This window comes from Tasmannia lanceolata, unplaced genomic scaffold (assembly GCF_043159265.1).
Source record: "Tasmannia lanceolata isolate RefF3 unplaced genomic scaffold, GAP_Taslan_0.1 ptg000018l, whole genome shotgun sequence".
Lineage (NCBI taxonomy): Eukaryota > Viridiplantae > Streptophyta > Magnoliopsida > Canellales > Winteraceae > Tasmannia > Tasmannia lanceolata.
The window spans coordinates 21,961,565-21,984,253 of NW_027518695.1; the positions used below are offsets into that span (position 1 = coordinate 21,961,565).

General features: G+C 37.4%; 1 protein-coding gene across 1 annotated transcript; it reads left to right on the top strand.

Annotated features, from left to right (window-relative positions):
* Positions 1 to 1,340: 1,340 nt before the first annotated feature.
* Positions 1,341 to 22,493, top strand: IM (Alternative oxidase family protein). The gene is made up of 9 exons (XM_077360062.1): positions 1,341 to 1,679; positions 11,873 to 12,065; positions 12,895 to 12,988; positions 13,201 to 13,316; positions 15,072 to 15,180; positions 20,621 to 20,689; positions 21,193 to 21,264; positions 21,350 to 21,397; positions 22,193 to 22,493. The coding sequence occupies exons 1-9, from the start codon at positions 1,525 to 1,527 to the stop codon at positions 22,393 to 22,395; spliced, it is 1,059 nt and encodes a 352-aa protein (XP_077216177.1). The 5' UTR covers positions 1,341 to 1,524; the 3' UTR covers positions 22,396 to 22,493.
* Positions 22,494 to 22,689: the final 196 nt, after the last annotated feature.

The following is a 22,689-nucleotide window of genomic DNA, read 5'->3' on the forward strand; positions in this document are numbered from 1 at the left end:
CAAGATATGAATTCGCCACTAAAGGATACAATTTAGTGGCGACTTATTTGACTCGCCACTAAAAACTTGTTATTAGTGGTGAAATGTAGCTTGCCACTAATGGCCCAATTTCTTGTAATGAGCTTATAGATGACAGTGTGAAATCTCCTTTTGTTGAACATTTGTAATCTTTCAAAAGCATAGACCTTAAAACTGATCCATTACACATTTTTTCTTAATCAAGCATTTGGAAGCCATTGATTTGCTAGTGAGATTTGTCTAACAAGTGCTACCAAATGAAGAGTTTGAATCCTGCTAATGCAGCATTACTGGGCGTAAATTAGGCATCCCATGCATTTCTTGCAGTATCATTCATCATTTCTTATGTAACTGATAATATTCATCCTCTTTGCGTGTGCGGGGTGTGTGTGTGAGAGAGATGTAGTTTTTTGAAATAGAGCTTTTATGTGCTGTCATGTAGTTTTTTGAAATAGAGCTCTTACGTTGTGTCTGTGTGCGCGTGAAGTCCATTATTTTTCAAAAGTATTGTGAGGCACTGAGGCCACTTCAAAGGATGATCCATACTTTTCATTTGTTTGGCCACAATGTAAATAGGATGTACCCCTTAAATCATCTAGTTATGGAGATCCTAACCCTCTAATCTATAGAGGGATTTGTATATTAGAGAAACCCCTATAGATCGGAGGGCTAGGGGAGATGATTTATAGGGTAGTGTACAACCTGTTTACGTTGTGTCCCAACAAATGAGCGGTTTGGCTCATCCTATGAAGTGGGACCTATTGTACTTTTTTCGGTAGGTAATCTGGGATCGAACTTGATACCTCAAGGTTGAGATCAAGATTTTAAATTTTGGTTTCGGGCTTAATTTCGGTCAAAACGTTCGAAATGTCGGTTTTTTTGGCCGACATTTCGACCGAAATTGGGTAACTTTTGGCAATTTGGGTTTCCAGACCGAAATTTCGGATTTCGGCCTAAATTTAAAACCATGGTTGAGATACAAAGCCTCACCTATTAAGCTACAAGACCAGCCCCCTTACTTTAAATAAAGTACTGAACTTCCCATACACCATGTAAAATCTTTTTAAAACATTTCAAAATGAACTAAACCCTCAGTGATTGAACGGCCAGGATTGATATATTAGTTTATTTGGCATATGGCCCACTTCTAAACCTGTTTTGATCTCCTTAAGTACGCATTAACGGCAAGTCGGCATAGATCGGTTGGACCAAAATTTGAACAGGTCTAGCGATCGAAACGTCCCTTTCCCGGTGTAGAAAATAAAAGTCTAAAAAAGAAAAAGAACAAAATCGAGGGATATCCGGTTATGGTATCTTTGGGGTCACAAAAATTATACACGGCAAAAGACGAAGAACAAAAATACAGAAGATGACAAAGACCCCACTCTCCCGAGGCTTCAAATAGTAAACGAAGACTATCCAAAGAAGAGAAAAAAGAATAAAGTTAACTCCTCTTCATGCTGTTTTACAAACCCTAAACTTGGAAAAATCTGTACAGAGAAAGCCATGGCAACGGTTTGCTCCTCCATTTTCGGAATTTCAATCTCTTCTACTACTAGTAGAACAAAACCCAGAAGTTTTTATCCCTTGAATCCAATTCCTTTTCTCTATAACCCCCTTTCTTTTCCCCCTTCTCCTTCTTTTCCACCACTTTCTTCTAGGTAAGTTCCTTTTGATCTTTCCTTTCTTATTTATTTATTTATCTGGGTTTTATTTAAATATTAATATTCTTTTTTTTCCCCCTCTGAATTTGTGAAATTTCATGCTCATTTCTATGCTGGAGATGTAGAATGAATCATGCACGAGGCCATTTTCATTAATTATATTCTTTGAAACTCTTAGTTGTTGTATTCACACTGTTTGTTGTAAACCAATAATAGAATTGGAATGTATAGAAGAATTGTTAGTGAAATATAAGTATGATTAATAAAGCTGAAACTTGTTCCACAACCCGGAACAAAAGAGTAAGAGTACTGTGTATATAAACAAAGTAACAAACTTGAAAGAAATCAAATAAGGAAGTGAGATACGGTTTACCGAATCTGCTTAAAGCGATTTGTTCCTGCCTATGGTGCTTCGCAGATAATGACCAATGCTTCTCAAGATACAACACTTCCAACCAGGCTTGATTAGCACTATCAAACTTGGACGTGATCGAAATTTACTTGGATCAACACGCTCAGAGAAAACACTTGGAAAAATTTGATTTGATATCAAAAGGATGATCAAAAGATAATTTTCTTTCAGAGAATAACTCTTTCTGCAGAAGAAAAACTGTATCTTGGATGAGAAATTCGTTTGCTATTTATAGAAAACGAATGGACATGTCTTTTCACCAAAAACCTGTTGGAATCTGTAATTGTTAGGAAATGAATGGAGAATTTGTAACTGTCAGGAAATAAATGGAGAATTTGTAACTGTCAGGAAATAATGGACATGAGCTATTAAACCACTTTAAGTTACAATAATTAAAATTTGAGAATTTGTAACTGTCAGGAAATAATGGACATGAGCCATTGAACCACTTTAAACTACAATAATTAAAATTTGAGAATTTGTAGCTGTCAAGCAATAATGGACATGAGCTATTAAACCACTCTAAGTTACAACAATCCCCCACATTTAATGGATCAACAAGATAAAACATTTTGACTCGAGGAATTCTGAGTGTGTCTTTGGAAGGACACTGCAACAAGATAGGTAGCTTTCGCTTTGTACCTTCTTTAGTGATAGCCTATCGGACTTACTTAACTAGTCGATGGACTATGCCTTGAATCGCTAGTTGTTTGTGTAAGCCCAGACAATAGACCTCACACAGAGCCCCTCCAATCAAAGATTGGTTCTCGGTTTTGTTCATAATTTCGGCCCTGAACCTCTCGGGATTCATGCGTGCTTTAGAAATTCTTGCCTTTAAAAAATTCATAGAGTAAGCCAGCTCCACTCATATAGGTGCATTCCTATCAAATGTATCCTACTATACCTCACTTGGTGTGCCAAAATATTGGTTTTCCAAGATATAGGAATCATTAAACGCTTAGTGTATCCTTAAAACGCTGTAGGTAGCACTGGTGCATCATAGGAATAGGAAACAGTGCTCACATTAGAGTTTCCAAAATTTACGTTTTCCTATTGAACCTAGTCCACGGGATCTCTGATCGCTAGGTTAGGTTTCCACCCTGTAATCTCTTTATTAGGCTAAGGCTTTTAACCCCATTCCCCTCGATGCGTAGTTCACTTGCTCTCTCGACAAACCTTTTGTCAGCGGATCCGCGATATTTTCCTTAGACTTCACAAAGTCTATGGAAATTATACCATTCGAGACCAACTGCCTCACGGTATTGTGTCTACGACGAATATGTCTAGACTTACCGTTGTATATTACATTCTGTGCCCTTGCAATTGTTGCTTGATTGTCGCAGTGTATGCAAATTGCAGGCATAGGTTTTGGCCATAATGGAATATCCTCTAGGAAGTGTCGAAGCCACTCTGCTTCTCCACCAGCTTTGTCTAAGGCGATGATTTCAGATTCCATCGTTGAGCGCGCTATCAAAGTTTGTTTAGAGGATTTCCACGAAATCGCAGCTCCACCTAGCGTGAATACATATCCGCTAGTCGATTTCGATTCATCAGAATCCAAAATCCAATTGGCATCACTATAGCCTTCCAGAACAACCAGATATCTGTTATATTGCAGAGCATAGTCTTTAGTTCTTTTAAGATAACCCAACACTCTCAGCAAAGCATTCCAATGCTCATGCTCAGGATTACTTGTGTATCTACTCAGTTTACCAACTGAATACGCAATATCCGGTCTAGTGCAATTCATGATGTACATGATGCTACCAATTACTTGAGAGTACTCCAGCTGCCTAATACTGTTTCGAGTATTCTTTCTCAGAGTTAGGTATGGAAGAAAATGATTATTCGCATCTTTAATGCCAAACCTTTTAAACCTCTCAATTACTTTTCAATGTAATGAGATTGTGTTAAACTTAGGCCATCAGAATTCTTTATAATTTTTCTGCCAAGTATAACATCAGCAACACCTAAATCTTCCTTCTCGAAGTTCTTTTCGAGGATCTTCTTGGGTTGTTCAATAACCTTTAAGTTATTACCAAGAATCAACATGTCATCGACATATAGACAAATGAGTACACAACCATCCGAATTGGATTTAATATTTACACATTTGTCACAATCATTAATTATATAGTCATTTTGTATCATGACTCTGTCAAATTTCTCATGCCATTATTTAGGAGCTTGTTTAAGTACATACAATGATTTGACAAGTCTACACACTTTGTGTTTTTGTCCTTTGACCTTGAAACCTTCAGGTTGTTTCATATAGATCTCTTCGTCAAGATCACCATTCAAGAATGCAGTTTTTACATCCATTTGATGTATCTGCAAATTGTATAGCGAAGCTATAGCAATTAACATCCTCACTGATGTTATTCTTGTTACTGGTGAATAAGTATCAAAGTAGTCTAGACCTTCTTTTTGTCTAAACCCTTTGGCTACTAACCTTGCTTTGTACTTATCAATGGAGCCATCAGCTTTACGCTTTCTCCTGAAGATCCATTTACAACCAATTGGTTTATTTCCCGGGAGAAGATCAACCAATTCCTAAGTATGATTACTTATGATAGAATCTATTTCGCTGTCTACAGCTTCTTTCCAGAAAGGAGCATCTGGAGTTGACATAGCCTCTTTAAATGTTTCAGGTTCACTTTCCAACATGTATGTTAGAAATTCAGGACCAAAGGACTTTTCAATTCTTGATCTCTTGCTCCTTTGAAGTTCGGGCTCATTTGCCTCGACTTCCTCATTCTCATAATTAGATTCTCTTGATCTTTTCTGAGAAGGTTCACCTTGATCTTTCTTTGCAAGATATATATCCTCAAAGAATTCAGCATCTCTTGTTTCCATGATTGAATTAACATGGATATTACTTATTTCAGATTTCTGTTTGTAAGCACTGCTATTTTGAGCATAGCCGATGAAAATACAATCAACAGTCTTAGGACCCAGAAGAATCTGTTTTAGAGGAGGGACTGTTACTTTTACAAGACACCTCACACTTTTAAAAAGTTAAGGGATGGAGCCCTATCTTTCTGTTGAATAACATGTTGTAGGGTAGTTTAGTCATTACCTCTAGTATAGAGGGTATTGTAGTCTTTGTACTCACTTGCCCTATTTGGGCCTATATATACATCATATTCATGAGGAGCTCCCTAGTGGAGACTTTCCATCCTTCACTCATCTTCTTCTTCCTCTCTTCTAACCCTAATCTCATTTCTAACATGGTATCAAAGCCAATGGGCTGATCCTTCAAGAAGGAAAGCAGAAGAGTATCTCCCTCAATGCTATCATCCCTTTCTCTAGTATCTCTCTCGTATCTCGTTTTTCTCTCTTTATCTCTCTATAGTTTCTCCCTCAAATCTCAAATCCCTTAAATATCTCTCTTGTAGTGTCTCTCTTTCCTTGTCTTTAAAACCCACTTTTTTTGAAGAAAATCTCTCTTGCTCGTGTCCTTCTTGCCAATACCACAAAATCTCAAAAAAAAAAGAAGTCACTTCTTCTCCTCGCTCGTGTCCTTCCCTTCTCCTCCTCCTCCCATTGCCCCTCTTCCCTTTCCCCTAACCCCTACATTCCCTGCTACAGTAACCCACTACAGTACCGCTACAGTAACCCGCTACAGTAAATCGCTACAGTAGCCCGCTACAATACCCAAATAAAAAAAAAATCATTTCTATACCCTAGAAATCTCAATCTTTTTCTTTCATTTCGTCAAACCCATTTCGTTTTTAACCCATTTTCCCTCTATCGTATATCTCAAAACAAAACAAAAATCATGTTTGTATTACTTGTGTAAACCCATTTTGGGTTCTCCTCCACTCCAAAGTTCTCTTTATTTTCTCTTCTCTATAGCTTTTTTGGCCTATGGCCTTTGTCTTTCTCATCTCATCGTCAAGGTGCACCCCAAGTGTTTGATGAAATGTCTCAAAGGGGTTTTGTGCCTTGAAAGTGTTATTTTTGTTTCAAGTTGAAGGCCTTTGGCCTCAACTTGAGGGGGAGAGTTGTCTTGTATTGTTTCTTGTTGTTCTCTTGTGCTTGTCTTGTTGTCGTCTTCTTATCATCTCTTTCTTTCTATTACCTTCTAAGTCTTTTATGTAGTTCTTCAAGGCGCGCACCAAGTATTTGATAAAATATCTAAGAGAGGTGTGGTGCCTTGTTTGTCATCTTTCCTTTTTCTTCTTCTCTACGGCACACACCAAGTGTTTGATCAAATGTCCGAAAGCGGTGTAGTGTCTTGTTTGTCTTCTTTTCGTTGCAAGCAGAAGGTATTTGACCTTCAACTTGAGGGGGAGTGTTTTCATGTAGTTCTTTGTGTCTTTTCTTAGGAGTGTTGTCCACTTTGTTGTCTTTGCTTGAGGGGGAGTGTTGTTAGTGTTGTCTTTGTCTTCTTGAAGGAGTGTTGTCTTGTTTTCATGTCTTGTTTTTCATGTCTCTTCGTGTTGTCCGGCTTTATGCCTTATCTTCATCGGCGATGGTTTCCCCGTCATTGGTCGGTTATCTTCTTCCCTGTCTTCTTCTTATCTCGAGGAAACTGTTTCTCCGTCGACCTCTCATTAGGCGACGATGTTCATGCCGTCGACTTTCTTTCCCGACGATGGTTTCCCTATCGTTGTTCGGTTATCTTCTTCCTTCTTTCTTGTTATCTTGAGGCGGCGGTTTCCCCGTCGACCTCTCATTAGGCGACGATGTTCATGCCGTCGACCTTCTTTCTAGACGATGGTTTCCCCATCGTTGGTTGGTTATCTTCTCCCTCCTTTTCCGGGCGATGGCTTCCATATCCATCGTTGGTCGGCTCTCTTACAGGCGACGATATTTTCCCGTCGACCTATCTTTTCTGGACAATGGTTTCCCCATCGTCGGTCGGCTCTTTTCAGGCGACGATGTTCATGCTGTTGACCTTGTCTCCAGGCGATGGTGTCCCCATCGTTGGTTGGTTATCTTCCTCTTCTTATCTTCAGGCGACGATTTTTATGCCGTCGACTTTGTCACCAGACGATGGTTTCCCCATCGTTGTTTGGTTGTCTTCTCTATCTCTTCTTCTCTCCAAGCGACGGTTTCTCCGTCGACCTTGTCTTTGATGGTTTCCCCATCGGTAGTTATCTTCTTCTCTTGGCATTGACTACTTAGCTGATGTTCTCGCTCGTGGTGCTTCGTTATTGTTTTTGTGCGCACCTTTGGTGTGACCCCTTTTTGCTCAATGGATCATTGTTATTCCCTTACCGAGGTGCCTCAGTTCGATCCTTCGTGGTTCCAGACATATTGTCGAGTTCTCATTCAGGGGGAGACCCGGTTGCGACCGCTCTCGCCGTAGTGCTACTTCAGGAGGAGTTGTTACTTTTTGGTGGCCGCTGATCTCAATGACCGTACTCTAATGGTGGTCGTTATCTCTTGTTATGCTTTCCTTATGTATTCACCATACCAGCTTGAGGAGTGTTTTACCAAGCTGGATGTGTGTATGAGCTTATTGTATTTTTTGTTATTTTTAGTTGTTTTTTGTAATATCTTTTGTACCAAGCTGGAGTTCCCTAGTATATACACTCCAGCTTGAGGGGGAGTGTTGAATAACATGTTGTAGGGTAGTTTAGTCATTACCTCTAGTATAGAGGGTATTGTAGTCTTTGTACTCACTTGCCCTATTTGGGCCTATATATACATCATATTCATGAAGAGCTCCCTAGTGGAGACTCTCCATCCTTTACTCCTCTTCTTCTTCCTCTCTTCTAACCCTAATCTCATTTTCTAACACTTTCCATAACTCGTCTGGAATTTTACCTATCTTCCTGTGGTGCACTCTATTAAGAATACAATTTGCAGTTAGTACTGCTTCCCCCCATAAGTTCTGAGGTAAACCTGAACTTATAAGCATGGCATTGACCATCTCTTTTAATGTTCGGTTCTGCCGTTCAGCAACACCATTTTGTTGCGGAGTGTATGGTGCAATAGTTTGGTGAATTATTCCTAAATTTGCACATACTTTCTCAAATTCGGAAGACTCATATTCTCCTCCTTTATCAGACCTAAGCACCTTGATCTTTTTATCAAGTTGAGTCTCAACCTCATTTTTATACTTGATAAACGTGCCTAAAGCCTCATTTTTGCTAGTTAACAAATAAACGTAGCAAAATTGAGTACAATCATCTACAAACGTGATGAAGTACTTCTTTCCACATCTACTTTGTGCAAACTTTAAATCACATAGATCACTATGGATTAGTTGTAGAGGTTCAGATTTCCTTTCAATTGAGTTGGAATTAGCTTCAACACAAGTCTCACACTTGTATCCGGCATTCAAATCAAATCTTGGAATTAGCCCTAAGTTGGCTATCTTTTTCATAGTTTCATAATTTACATGTCCTAATCTACCATGCCATAGAAAAGGAGATACAACCATGTAAACTGAATTTTATCTTTATTGATAATAGAATTTGGGTACATAAACTTGTTCTCTACATCAATAACAGCCACATTGGCTTTGAACAAATCACCACATAAGTACCCCTTCCCCACGTACATCTCCCCCTTAGAGAGTACAAATTTGTCAGATTCAAATACAATTTTGAACCCCTTCTTGACAAGTATGGGGCCAGAAATTAGATTCTTCCTTATTTCTGGAACATGCAATACATTCTTCAAGGTAAGCTCCTTTCCAAAAGTAAACTTCAGGACCACGCTTCCCTTTCCAACAATGTTTGCTAAAGCAGAGTTCGCCATATAAAGCTTCTCTCCTTCTTCAGCCTCTTCATAGGATGAGAACAAGTGTTTATCGACACAAATGTGATTTGTGGCACCGGTATCGACAAACCAGTCCTTGGTGTTAGACACAAAGCATACTTCTGACATCACCACAACAACAAACTTTTCATCATTTTCTTGCTCAGTTATATTTGCTTGTTTGGCTTCTTTGTCCTTGCCTTGTTTTAGGCGCTTTCTGCAATCTTTAGCTCGGTGGCCAGGCTTGTTACAGACGTAACAATTGCCTTGGAACTTCTTCTTCTGTTCCTTTTGTTTGCCTTTCTCTTGGTCAGGCCTCTTCCTCTCTCATCATTTTTGGATTTGGAAGATTCAACAATGTTTGCTTTTGGTTCTTTATAAGGGTTTGTTACCCTCTTGTTGTCTTCTTCGATTCTCAACCGAAGAATGAGATCTTCTAGATTCATCTCCTTGCGCGCTTCAAGTAATTCTTGAAGTCTAACCAGGCAGGTGGCAGCTTCTCAATCACAACCGCCACTTGAAATGACTCACTCAAAGTCATTTTCTCAGCATGGATGTCATGCAAAATGATTTGCAAATCTTGAACTTGACTAATGACTGATTTTGAATCAACCATCTTGAAGTCTAGAAATTTGGCAACGATATGCTTCTTTGTGGTAGCATCCTCGGTTTTGTATTTCTTCTCCAAGGACTCTCACAATTGCTTGGCTGTTTCAAAACTGCTATAAACAACATATAAATTGTTAGCCAAACAATTGAGAATGTAGTTACGGCAAAGGAAATCACCATGTTTCCAAGCCTCCAACGTCACAAGCGTTGTGACATCATGCTCATCAGGAGACAATATCGGGCACACCTCCGACAAAAACTTCACAAGGTTCAGAGTGGTCAGATAGAAGTACATTTTTTTTTGCCACTGTTTGAACCCAACCCAAGTAAATTTTCTAGCTTCTCATTTGGTGGATTTGGCATCACCACACGAGGAATGGTTTGTGGAACCATACCTCTAACACCAGAACCAAAAGGCATAAAACCTGTATTGGTAAAATCAATTCCGGGTCTAAAAGCCGTGCGGCTTGAACCTGCGCCACCATTTGTGGTCTCGGTACGAAGACCCACAACATTAGTTGCATTGTTACGAGGCGCTCCATTGTTGTTGGTCGGATTGACCACTGGAACACTTCCATCATTTGTCATGTCCTCTCCGACATTCAAGTTCTGGATATCGGGCAAGTCATCAAAGATTCCCGCTATCAAACTTGGACGTGATCGAAATTTACTTGGATCAACACGCTCAGAGAAAACACTTGGAAAAAATTGATTTGATATCAAAAAGATGATCAAAAGATAATTTTCTTTCAGAGAATAACTCTTTCTGCAGAAGAAAAACTGTATCTTGGATGAGAAATTCGTTTGCTATTTATAGAAAACGAATGGACATGTCTTTTCACCAAAAACCTGTTGGAATCTGTAATTGTTAGGAAATGAATGGAGAATTTGTAACTGTCAGGAAATAAATGGAGAATTTGTAACTGTCAGGAAATAATGGACATGAGCCATTAAACCACTTTAAGTTACAATAATTAAAATTTGAGAATTTGTAACTGTCAGGAAATAATGGACATGAGCCATTAAACCACTTTAAGTTACGACATTAGTTAATTCTGAATTTTGTTCTGCATAATATTTTCTAAGGTTTAGAAAGCACCGATTCTTCACACCACCTTCAAGTCATTTGGTATTGTTTATGTTCTAAAGTTTAATTGATGGATGAAACTCATGCAATTCTTAGCGTATTCTCATTCACCATACCAACTTTTGTTTAAATTAGTTCACTTCACATTAAAATTGGAGAGACCTATTGATTAAATTGGGATTCTTGGAAATGGGATATTTGGATACACGGATTTTAGAATCCGGCGTTTCTCCAAAATTGTGGATGAGAGACAAGAGAAGAAGCGGCCCAGCCGTCGTTTTCTGATTTCTTGTCCTTCTTTCCATCAGCAAGAGAGCAGTAGATCATCCCATTTTTCCAGCTTTTAGAAATCGCAGGATGCGGGAGAGATTTTTAAAACCTGGATTTCTCACTTAAAATCCAAGAAACGCTGTCAGGACAGCAGACAGCAGCTTGATCATGAACCCTCCTTTACACTCTTTTGAAACTAAAACCCTGGATTCTAAAGTCCGCGTATCCAAACGGCTAAGTAAGAAATTCAGGTTTTGGAAATCTCTCCTGCATCCTGAGATTTCTAAAACCTGGAAATATGGGAGGATCTGCTGCTCTCTTGCTGACGGAAAGAAGGGCGAGAAGTCAAAAACGACGGCTGGTCAGCTTCTTCTCTTGTCTCTTAGCTACAATTTTGAAGAAATGCCGGATTCTAAAATCTGTTGATCCAAACGGCTCCTTAAAGTTTGCTAACTGAGAAGGAAATCCAAGGCTGATTGGCTTGCCATATTGCTGTATTTGCAACAAAATACTTTATTTGGATTTATAACTATTTGCCTGTTGTATCACTTTTGGTCGCCCCTTACTTGGAGGAGCTCTGTTCATTTTTTAATATCTCTAAATTACAGGAAAAAAATGTTCTTTTGAAGCTCCTATACTGATTTTTTAATATTTTCTAAATTACAGAAAAAAATTTCTTTTGAAGCTCCTATAGGACCTATACTGATTCTCAGTTTTCTTTTTTAATTTTGGTGTTTCTTTTTTTGAATTCTTAGAGCATTCTCATTCACCAATCCGACTTCTGGTTAAATCAGTTCAGTTCAAATTAAAATTGGAGAGAACTATTGATGAAATTGGGATTATTGGAACAAAGATTACTTGCCGAGAAGGAAACCTTAGGCTGAATGGCTTGCTAATATTGCTGTATTTGTAACAAAATAGTTTATTTGGATATACAATTATCTGCCGTTGTATCTCTTTTGGTCACCCATCATGTGGAGGAACGCTGTTTACCTCTTAATATTCTCTAAATTACAGAAAGAAAATGTTCTTTTGAACCTCCTATACTGATTCTCACTTTTCTTTTTGAATTTTTGTGTCCTTGTTTTTTTGAAGAAAGTTGTGCCGGGTCCGAGCAACAAGTTTACAGGATAAGGAAGAAAAAGTGGTCGTGGAGGACTCATTCCAGGCAAAGAGCTTAGGAGATACTGAGGAAAAAAGGAGTGATAGGGAACCTTTGGAAAATACATCTGGGCTGCTCGAGAGATGGGCCATTAAGTTTGAACAGTCTCTGAATATTCTTCTCACGGTATATTCATTGCTGTATACTCTATTCTTTGTCAGCAATGTTAAATATTGCCATCTTTTCAAAAGGAAATAAAGTGCTTGGTTGAAAAACGAACCAGTCCTTGGGTTGAAAGTGAACAACAAGCCAAAGCCAAAGCCACAGCCAGTACAAATCCTGGGACATTTTTATATCATATTATGATGTAACTGTCGATAAGTTTCTTACTTAATTCACATGGTAGCTAAATTGACTTTGTATTTCCATCCAAATATAAAACGTGCCTTGAAGTTTCCTTAGTTTCTAGTGCCTGCATAAAACTCTTTATTAATCTCTTATTCCAATATTGCAACTTGTAGCTCTAAAGAAGCACACTCCATCCATGATGAGATCATTTTGAAGTTCTATGCTGATTGTTCACTTTTATTACACCGAAAATTCCACTACGATCTTGTGAAGTTAAATACGATCTGCTCTGGTCCCACTATTCACTTGATCATTTTTTTCTTATCTGATTGGATCTTAATACCATGGAAGCAGGATTCTTCCCTGGGAGCCTTCGATTCCCGTTTCGATTCCCGCTTTCAATTCCTGCTCTGGCAACCTTGAGCAGGATTCTTCCCTGGGAGCCTTCGATTCCTGCTTTCGATTCCCGCTCTGGCAACCTTGCTTAATACAACTATTTTCATTTTTTAGAGCAAATGTATCTTCTGACAGTTTGGAGCAAATCCTTGAGCTTTATATTCTGTTTTTAAATTTTAGATTCTTCCATTTGCTGTATTTGGAGATTATTTCTTAAAATTGCAATTTATTGCAATAGAAGCCAGCTTAATAATATATATTATACTTGCAGGACTCGGTTATAAAGATTCTCGATATTTTCTATCAAGACCGTGATTATGCAAGGTTCTTTGTATTGGAAACCATTGCCCGAGTACCTTATTTTGGTGGGTGTAGAAATTTCTCCAGTCTGTAAGTTTAGTTGGAAATGTTTTTCTGTGAAATTTGACTGGTGCATGGTTATTAGAATTTGGAAACCTTTTTAAATCTATTTCTGGCAATCATTGGGAGGACTCGGTCACTTGGTTGAAGCAGAAGGAACTTGAGTTCATCCTCATACATGCATTTTTACTTAATCATGGCTTTGTTGTTTTGGAAGCCTTTATTTCTGTGCTGCATCTGTACGAGAGTTTTGGTTGGTGGAGAAGAGCTGATTATTTGAAAGTGCATTTTGCTGAAAGCTGGAATGAGATGCACCATCTGCTCATCATGGAGGTGCGAATGATTTCCTCAAACTCCATTTTTCCGTTCTGTTCCTCAATCATAAAACAGTTTAGACTGCTAACTGTTAGCAAAAATTGTGGAATAGGCAGATAAATTACTAGGTCAAGTAGGAATAATCAATTGATGGGTAGATAATAGAGTTTTTACATGGTTTATGACAATTACGTTGATATCTATCTCCCGTATTCCACTTTTTCCGGTGTAAATAATGGTTTTGTTCTTCTAACACAATTTTTTCTTTCTTTCCTTAATGAAGACCTTTTTCAAATAGAAAAGAGAAAAAGAAAATAAAAAAGTTCAGAACTGCTTGACAAAAAACTTCTCTTGATCTGAGGTCAAGAGAGGGATTTGCGATAAATATATGTTTTAATCAATAACTTCTCTTGATCTGACAGTCAAGAGAGGGATTTGCGACGAATATATTTTTTCGTGATCTGAGATCAATCAAAGTTAGCTTTTCCGAAAAATTTGATAAATTTTTTTATCTGAAGTTGGTTCCCTGGAAGTAGATTTGAGCTAGTTGAGTAGAGTCATTAGGAGTTTGGAGCAGGTTCAGGAGTGGGGGTATGGGACTGGTAGCATTCAAAATTTGTAGTACATAAAGAATTTCCTTTACTACATATAATCTAGCTATATTTGAAGAACACAGACACTGCAAGTGTATAGTTGAACTTATAGTATGTACTGGTTTGTCTAATCGTTGTAAATGATCTTGTTAGTATGTTTTCAGATTGGTATTGAAGTATGCATTCATAAAAATATGTACACGGGTGGAAGGTTTAGGGATGGCTGTTTTTTTCATTGCTCCTTTTGTCTTTTCTTATTAGTGTTGCATGTGACTAACATGCTTTTTTTAAACTATTCAGACTTAGTCGGGCAGGCTCCTGTATGTACTCGTGGCAAAGGATTGGCCAAACTTCTCAGTGTTTTTTTTTTTTTTTTTTTTTGAAATTTGTTCAGAATCATAGATCCAGCTAGCCCTTGGTCGGATATATCTCCCAAGGGGTTACGTTCTTTAACCTTTCTCGGTAGCGCCTTCGCGACTTTTTCATTTCGGAGGATGAAAAACCCAAGAGTGGTGTTCTTCAATGCTGACCCGTTCCACACGTTTCTTTTATTTCAAACTCTCGAGCAGAATTTGGCAGTGATTTGCAACAAATTCCCAGGGCGAAGTGGACTTGTTCCATGCGATTCTCTTCCATCATTTCGTTTGGTCTAAAAAACTAAGAATGAGAAGCGATGAAAAGTTCACGCCCATAGGTGGGAGTTGTCACTGTCAAATCTTTCTTTCCTTAGATTGTCTTGGGAAGGTGGAGTTAGCTATAGTAGATCAAACATAAACAGCATATTCCTCGGTGCCCATCTCTTAATTGGATGGTAGAGAACCATTGTTGAGTCACTTTTTAATAAGTTTCTCTCACATGTCAAATGGTCATCTTCATGGATTCATATAGTAAAAGGACATGTTCTATGGACAGAATTATTTTATGATGTTCTTAAGAATTGTCTTCACCTACAATGATTTGTGTTTCTGAAATTGAAACAACAAAATCCAGTAATTTCTTTTTTCCAAGACTTGTGCTTTTAACTTTCTTACTTGGACATGAGTCCTAATTTTCTTCTGCATGTAATGCAAGTTATTTCATGATTTTGTTAAAGATTACTTTCTATTCTAACACATGCTGAATTTTTAAAAAGTACTTTTTTCATCAGTTGCTTATGGTGTGTATTACGCTTTTCTTGCAGGAACTTGGGGGTAATTCTATGTGGTTTGATCGTTTTCTCGCTCAGCACATTGCAGTTTTTTATTACTTTATGACAGTCTTCATGTATGCACTAAGCCCAAGAATGGCATGTAAGTATACATTTATGGATATATTACATTACATTACGTGCAGTCCTTTGACATTTCCAATTTAAGGTTATGGCGACAATTGTCAATATTGGAAATTGTTTAGCTTCTATTTGAGATATTAACTAAAACCTTAATTCTTTTTTATTTAATGGAGTTCAGTTTTTTTATATGATTCTTGTGCTTGCAAGTAGGTGTTGATCCGGATAATTATTTCGATTGTGGTTCACATTTACTTTTGTTCAAACTGAAATTGTCAAAAACCTGATACGAGTTTCTATGAATGCTTGGTTAGTGGCTGTTATAAGCAATACAGGGATTGGGGACACCCTACGTCACCAAAAAAAAAAAAAAGCAATACAGGGACATCAATTGAGTCTCTTTACCATTCTTATCAGTGCTTTCGTCGTAAGTAAACAATAAATTTATTAATTCAATACAAAACATTTGAAAATCTTTCTCATGCAGCCTATAGAGAAGCTGAAACGCTCATCAGAAACATAGTTTCCCATGTCCTAGACCATGGAGATAACACATTATCTCATAGTGAAAACTATAGGGGATGACTGGGATAATTTTTTTTTTTTTTTTTTGGAATGTTAGACTGTGGAATAATTTGCGAGTTATGAAATAGGTTATATCACAGCATCTGTTGTTAGTGATATTAGAATATATGAAAAGAAAATGAGATATTTCACTGCTAGATGCCACACAATATGAATGGGACTTTATGTACTGATTCAATATGGCAATTGATGATGCAGGAAGTCTCAAAGCGCATCTACCTGTCGTACGGCCAACCCAAAAAGGGGGGCCACACGTGAGGGGGAGTGTTGAAGTATAAATGATTAAATAACACCATCTCTAACATCTTAAGCTTTGGGATTGAGCCTCTAGCTCAATGGTCAAGGCTTTCGTCTTGAACCTTGAGGTCAGAGCTTCGATCCCAGCTTACCTACCAAAAAACAGGACATATACGTGTCAGCTGGACCTTGGTGTATGCTAGTCTATGACACTCATGGCTCATAATGTCGTGACATAAGTATCACAATAGCAGGATATTCAAACATTGACCGGGAAGCAGATATTGTCACTTAAGTGTTTGTTACCCGTCTTTTTTACTATGGTGTCTAGATGTTTAGGTTCTTGGTGTAGCAAGAAACAAATGATTGTGGCTAGGTCAAGCACAAAAGTGGAGTTAGGGCCATGGTCTTCTTTAATGCAAAGTGTACATGGATCCATAGTTTTAAATTTCTAATGAAACTGACACAAAACAACCGAAATGTTTCTGTTTCCATCATCGCCGAAATGCATACTGAAACGAAAATGCTTGAACCCAAAATCTTAAGTGTATTAGTGGTATCCTATATCAATATGAATTACATAATTATATTTGTATTAATTGCATGTGAAATGTGGCGTATGTATTATGTGTAAATATTTAAATGAGTTACATGGGCAATGTAGCTTGAACTAAATTATTAAACATTCGCGGTAGAGAATGTCACTAGGTATTCGATAAAATTAAACTATTATGGATGACTGACACACTAATGTGATGGTTTTTTTGTTTGCAATAAATTTCACATATATGAAATGAGAATCACATATAAAATGCATTGAGATCAAATTTCTCTCTTGCAAGAATAGGTTTTATTAAATTGGTGGGGGCGTACACTTATGGCCCTATCGGCCTTTCATTACGTTTCTCAAATAAAGGAAATACCTCTGATTACCATTCGAAAAAAAGAAAAAGAAAAAGGAAATACCTCTGATTATTGATCAAGAGGTTCCCTATATCTAAACATGAATTTGGATTATCAAATACCTCAGATCTTGTTACGTGTTTTTGTATTATGGTGCATGGATTTCTATTTTCACAAAAGTGGAGTATAGGCCATGCCTCCGTTACTACAGTCATCTACTTCAGGAATTCCTTCTTAGGACATGTATACTCTTTACTATGCCCATTATATTCCAATCAAGATATAATAGGATCTAATGCTCCGTGCTAGGACTAAGCATGTTGAGATGGACTCTTGCTTTATCTGTGAGAAAGTGGAAAGATAGTCCAGCATATGTTTCAATTGAAGGCCAAATGGGTTTTTTTTTTTCACCAAAGGTTTTATTGTCAAGCATCATGACTACTTTCCTGACAAGTGAAAAACTTTCAAAGGAACACTTTTGCTTAATCAGAATTGAATCATAAATCGTAATAGGAGTTGAATTGTATCAGATCGTAAGATTCATTCAAACATATCTACACACACATATGTCTCTCTCTCTCTCTCTCTATATATATATATATATATATATATATATATATATATATATATATATATATATGAGAAAAGTGTTTCTAGTCCGGCCGACTAGAGATCATTCTCTAGTCCGCCACCCAAAAACACATGGGTCCCACATATTTGGGTGATCTAAAGCATTCATTTGATAGGCCTCATCATAGATAGGATGTCCACAAAAATTCAGCTTCATAGGATCTTCTTAACCCTTCGATTTGTGGAGTTAAAAAATGGACAGATTTGTGGCGGTTTATAGCCGTCCATTTTAAGCTCCACAAATCATAGGGTTGGGATGATCCTATGAAGCTAATTTCTTGTGGACACCGTCTCTATGTCAGGGCCCATCAAATGAATGCTTTGCATCACCCAAATATGTGGGACCCATGTGTTTTTGGGTGGCGGACTAGAGAATGATCTCTAGTCGGCCGGACTAGAAACATTTTTCTCATATGAGTATCTGTCCATTTGTGGGGCCAAAAATGGTCAGATTTGCGGACAAACAGTATCTGTCCATTTTTGGCCCCACAAATGGACACCCATTGGTGATCCAATGGAGCTGATTTTTCGTAGGCCCCCCATTCATGATGGGGCCTTCCAAATGAATGCTTAGGATCACCCCCCCCCCCCCCCCCAAATGACCCCACCCCCTTGTTTCTGTGCTCGAGCGCAGCTAAGCCTAACTGACCCTTTTCTCATATATATATATATATATATATATATATATATATATATATATATATATATATAAGGGAGCTGATATATTCACCCTTTTCATTACTACTAGGGACATCCTCTCCACCGCCTATAAGTGGTTTTTGACTGAAGCCACTTATAATTTTTTGAACTGACAAAAATGCCCTCCCTGGACACAGGTGCTGACCCTCTCTCTAGGATTTTTTGAAGGCAGGAGCTTTGGGGTTTGTGGGTGGATTGGGGGAGGGAGTTGAGAATCGGTCGTGGGAAAGAGAGGCAGTCGGTTTCTGAACTTCGTTTCAGAAATTGGTCTTATTGATGTTGTAAATTGGAGGCTGTTGTTGATTCTTAGGGTTTTGCTGAGATGATGTTTCTCTTTGATTGCTAGGGTTTTGTTGAGTTTGTTCAAATGGTTTTTTTTTCCTGATGGGTTTGAAGATCTTGTGGGAGGTTTTATTGATTTGTTTGATGCTGTTGTTGATTTCTGCAGAGGAATGACAACTTTTTCTCCATTACTATATTCCTCTGCTTTTAGAAGAATTTCTAAATATGTGACAAAATGAGATTTGGGTTTGTTACTGTGATGAGAAGGGGTTCTGTTTTTCTTTATTTTTTTGGGTCAGAGAGAGAGAGAGAGAGAGAGAGTTGGAGAGATAGATGGGAATTAAAGGAGAAAATAGGATTTGGGAAAGCAAGCTTACTTGACGAGAGAGAGAGAGAGAGAGAGAGAGAGAGTCCAGAGGGCATTTCCGTCATTTAAAAAAAATTTATAAGCAGCTGGCGTGAAAAACCGCTTAAAGGTGCTTATGCAGCTGTCTCTAGTAATGAAAAGGGGCGCATATATCTGCTCCCTATAAAAATTGTTAAAGTTTAAAAGAATAAATAACGCCTTCTCCAACAGCTTAAGCTTTTAGAGTAACTAGTAGTTCAACATGGTATCAGAGCAAAGGTTCTGAGTTCAAACCTCCTTGATGTCAAAAATCCACATGCAATGGTCAACCCAAAAAGTGGGGCCACGTGCCACATGTAGGCCAACCCAAAGAAAGAGGGACCACACTTGAGGGGGAGTGTTAAATATTAAAAAAATAAAATAACGCCTTCTCCAACAGCTTAAGCTTTTAGAGTAACTTGTAGTTTTACAAATATAAACAAATCAGAGACAATAATTTAATTCAGAGACAATAATAAAATGATTAATTATTGATTTTCTGTCCAATTTCATTAATTTAAATGGAAACTTCGATGATTGGTTATTTATTATTATTATTATACTAATTATTTGCTAACAAATATGTCGTATACTAATAATCTTTAATTTCACATGCAAAACCATGCGCATCGCATAATGATAGTAACAATACTAAAAGACACCTTCATATCAATTCTCAAAGTTTCAAACTTCAAATGACAAATATCAATTACAAAAGTTGTTAAATCGCCGTTGTTGTCCTCATTATCTTCGTTTCCCTCCTCGATCTAAAGTATTTTCCTCAATCACATTTACTGTAACATCAAAGTGTTTATAACAAGTAATATATTGAATATTTTAATAGGTTAAGTGGATATAGTATTTTATTACCATTTAAGAAATTAAATATTAGAATGGGTAAAACTGGTAGTAGTATTCAGAAACAACAGATAAGAGACATCTTGAAGTGTCTCGAAGAATCTTGAAGTATCAGAATCCAAGACGTGTCAGACACGGATTCTTCTCCCATTTAGAAGAATCCATGTAGCAGTGCTAAATCTAATCCATCATAAACAATAACTTGAGACAATTTGGTATTTTACATCAAACAAAAAGATACCTAAATCCCATGAATCCGGCTTCGATATGTCAATTTGCGCTTCACATCGTGATTAATGCTTGATCCTAGTAGTTCTAGATTAGATTAGGTCATATAAACATAATTCTCCGAGAAAAAATAATTAAAATAAGACGAAAATAGCCCCTCCCCCCCCCCCCCCCCCTCCTCTCTCTCTCTCCATGTGCCACTGAGCCAACACAAGGTCAGAATTGGCTGATACAGTTGATGTGGTCCCACCTGTTTCGCGGAATCTACCATTTTTTGAATTGCCGTGCTTATATTAAAGCTTTTAGTCATGTTTTTGTCAATTGAAAATTTCCGGTGTGCTGCAATCCACAAAAACCATGAAGTTAGTGTTTCTTTGCTAAATCTATTTCAGTGCCTGTAAGTCTGTAACACCTGAGCTACGGATTGAATTTCATGTCTTCGCAAATTTCTGATTTGCATGCGGTCAGCTAATTTTTGTAGTTTAATTTGGAAATGTTACTTCTGTTCCTCCACCAAAATAGTTATGCTCTGACTACTAGTCCATATTTTTTAAATGATTGCTAGGCCATTAAACATCAAAATAGTTTTGCTCTTAGTACTGGAACATAAAACAAGATGGGATCATAATTTTCTATTATTTTTTGCATTGTGCAGATCATTTTTCTGAATGTGTTGAGGAGCATGCATACTCAACTTATGACAAGTTTATCAAACGCAAGGGAGGTTAGAATTCTAAAGGACTTATATTTTAGTTGACTTATGGATGGTGCTTAATTTATTTGTCAGTTATTGAACAATCGGTAGAGCATCTCCCTACATTTCTAAGATAAGACATGTTTTGGATTTTGCAAAGTACAGAGCACCCTCTACCATGGGGGACCAATGCAGGATATACCACTATGATTTGGACTCTAATCTCGACTTGCTCCCACTTAAACTAAACTTCGAAATCCAATATAGAATTGATGCTCTCAAGAGATTACTAAATTTCTTAAAATCTGAAATAAACAACTTAGAAGTATGTACTTTAGAAACCTGATCCAAACAGCTCCTAAAATCCAGGAAAATTCTCAGTGAATCTTCAAAATAATGAAATGGCTGGTGTTCGACAGCGTTTTATTTTTTCTACTGTCAACTTTCAAGGTTGTTGGAGAGGGAATCCAAGGGACTTATGGGCCAACCTAAGTTGCGTCAAAGTGACAGTGTATTTTCTTCTGTTGTTACAGAAGAGTTGAAAAGATTGCCTGCCCCAGAGGTTGCAGTAAAGTACTACACAGAAGGTGATTTGTACTTGTTTGGTAAGTCCATTGGATTGACCTAAACACCACTTCCACTTGCAACTTGCCATTATATTGTGATGATTTCTTTTGCTTTTCTTTCCAGATGAATTTCAAACAGCTAGAACACCGTATACTCGAAGACCAACCATAGGTAAGGGGCAATCTGAACTTGATGATGTAGTTGGTCTGCTTAAGCCATAGTTGACTGGTCCTGCAATTTTTTATATGCTCTGTGGAATTTGAGGGATCTATAAATAGTCTAAATTTCGAATTTGGTTTTTTCAAAAAAGTCAGAAAGTTTTAATTTGGTAACCATATTTGTACTTACGTTGCTTAGTTGGACGTGAGCTTTCTAGAGGAAATACTTAGGTTTGGTTATGTTAAATTTGGAGGAATACTCAATATCCAATCTGTTGGGATTTACATTTTTTTTCTCCTATTTGGCACAACCGGGTATAATTGTAGCAGAAACATTTCTTTTAACTGTCAATCCTTAATTCTATATTGCCATTCAATAAAAAAAATTAAATCTGTATTAACTGTCACAATACATTAAAAAAAACGGTATCATCAGAGTCCTGGGAGAGCATCTGAGTTCAGTAACCCTAAGGCCCTGTTCATTTGAGTCCAATAATTGGTTTTGGACTCACAATCGGTTGGCAAAATCTCTAACGAACAGGGTGTAAGCTATCTAACAGATAAAGGGAAAAATTAGTAAATATTAAATAACATGATTTCTTAAACATAATGGTTTACCAGATTAAACAATTCGACTACAGTTGCATCTAGCCCAAGAAAATGAGTCATTCACTGTTTATGTTGGTTTGTTATTTATACCTGTACCTACCAAAGAAGAAAATGTTAGTTATGTAGCTCACTTCAGTTTTCATTTTTATCAAATACTAACAAACTTTCTAATGGTCCTGGGTGCTTCCGTGTTTTTCAGAGAACTTGTATGACGTGTTTGTGAATATCCGAGAGGATGAAGGAGAGCACTGTAAGACGATGAAGGCCTGTCAAATTCACGGTAACCTGCGCTCTCCTCACTCGGTGGTCGTGAATGATCTTGAAGATGATTCTGGCGGTGTTGTGCCTCGAGCAGATTGTGTAAAGAAATCTGTGACTCCTCTTGAAAAGATAGCGAAATAGAAAGAACAAAATATACAAGAAAACAATATATTCAAAATGTGCTTATAAATACTGAATACTCAATGCAATCAAGTGTTGTTCATGTTGGTTTATTACAATATGTGTTTGTTCAGTTAGTTTGTTCTTAACCCATGTCACTCTGTTACTCTTACCACCCTTTGATTACACCATAGAAAGAAGCCATCCATATGCATGCCTTATTTTCTTTTTCTTTTTTCTTTTTTCTTTATTCTTTTTGGAAAATGTTATGCTCATTTGAGTGCAAACTTACAGATCTCTGACTAATTATGCTGT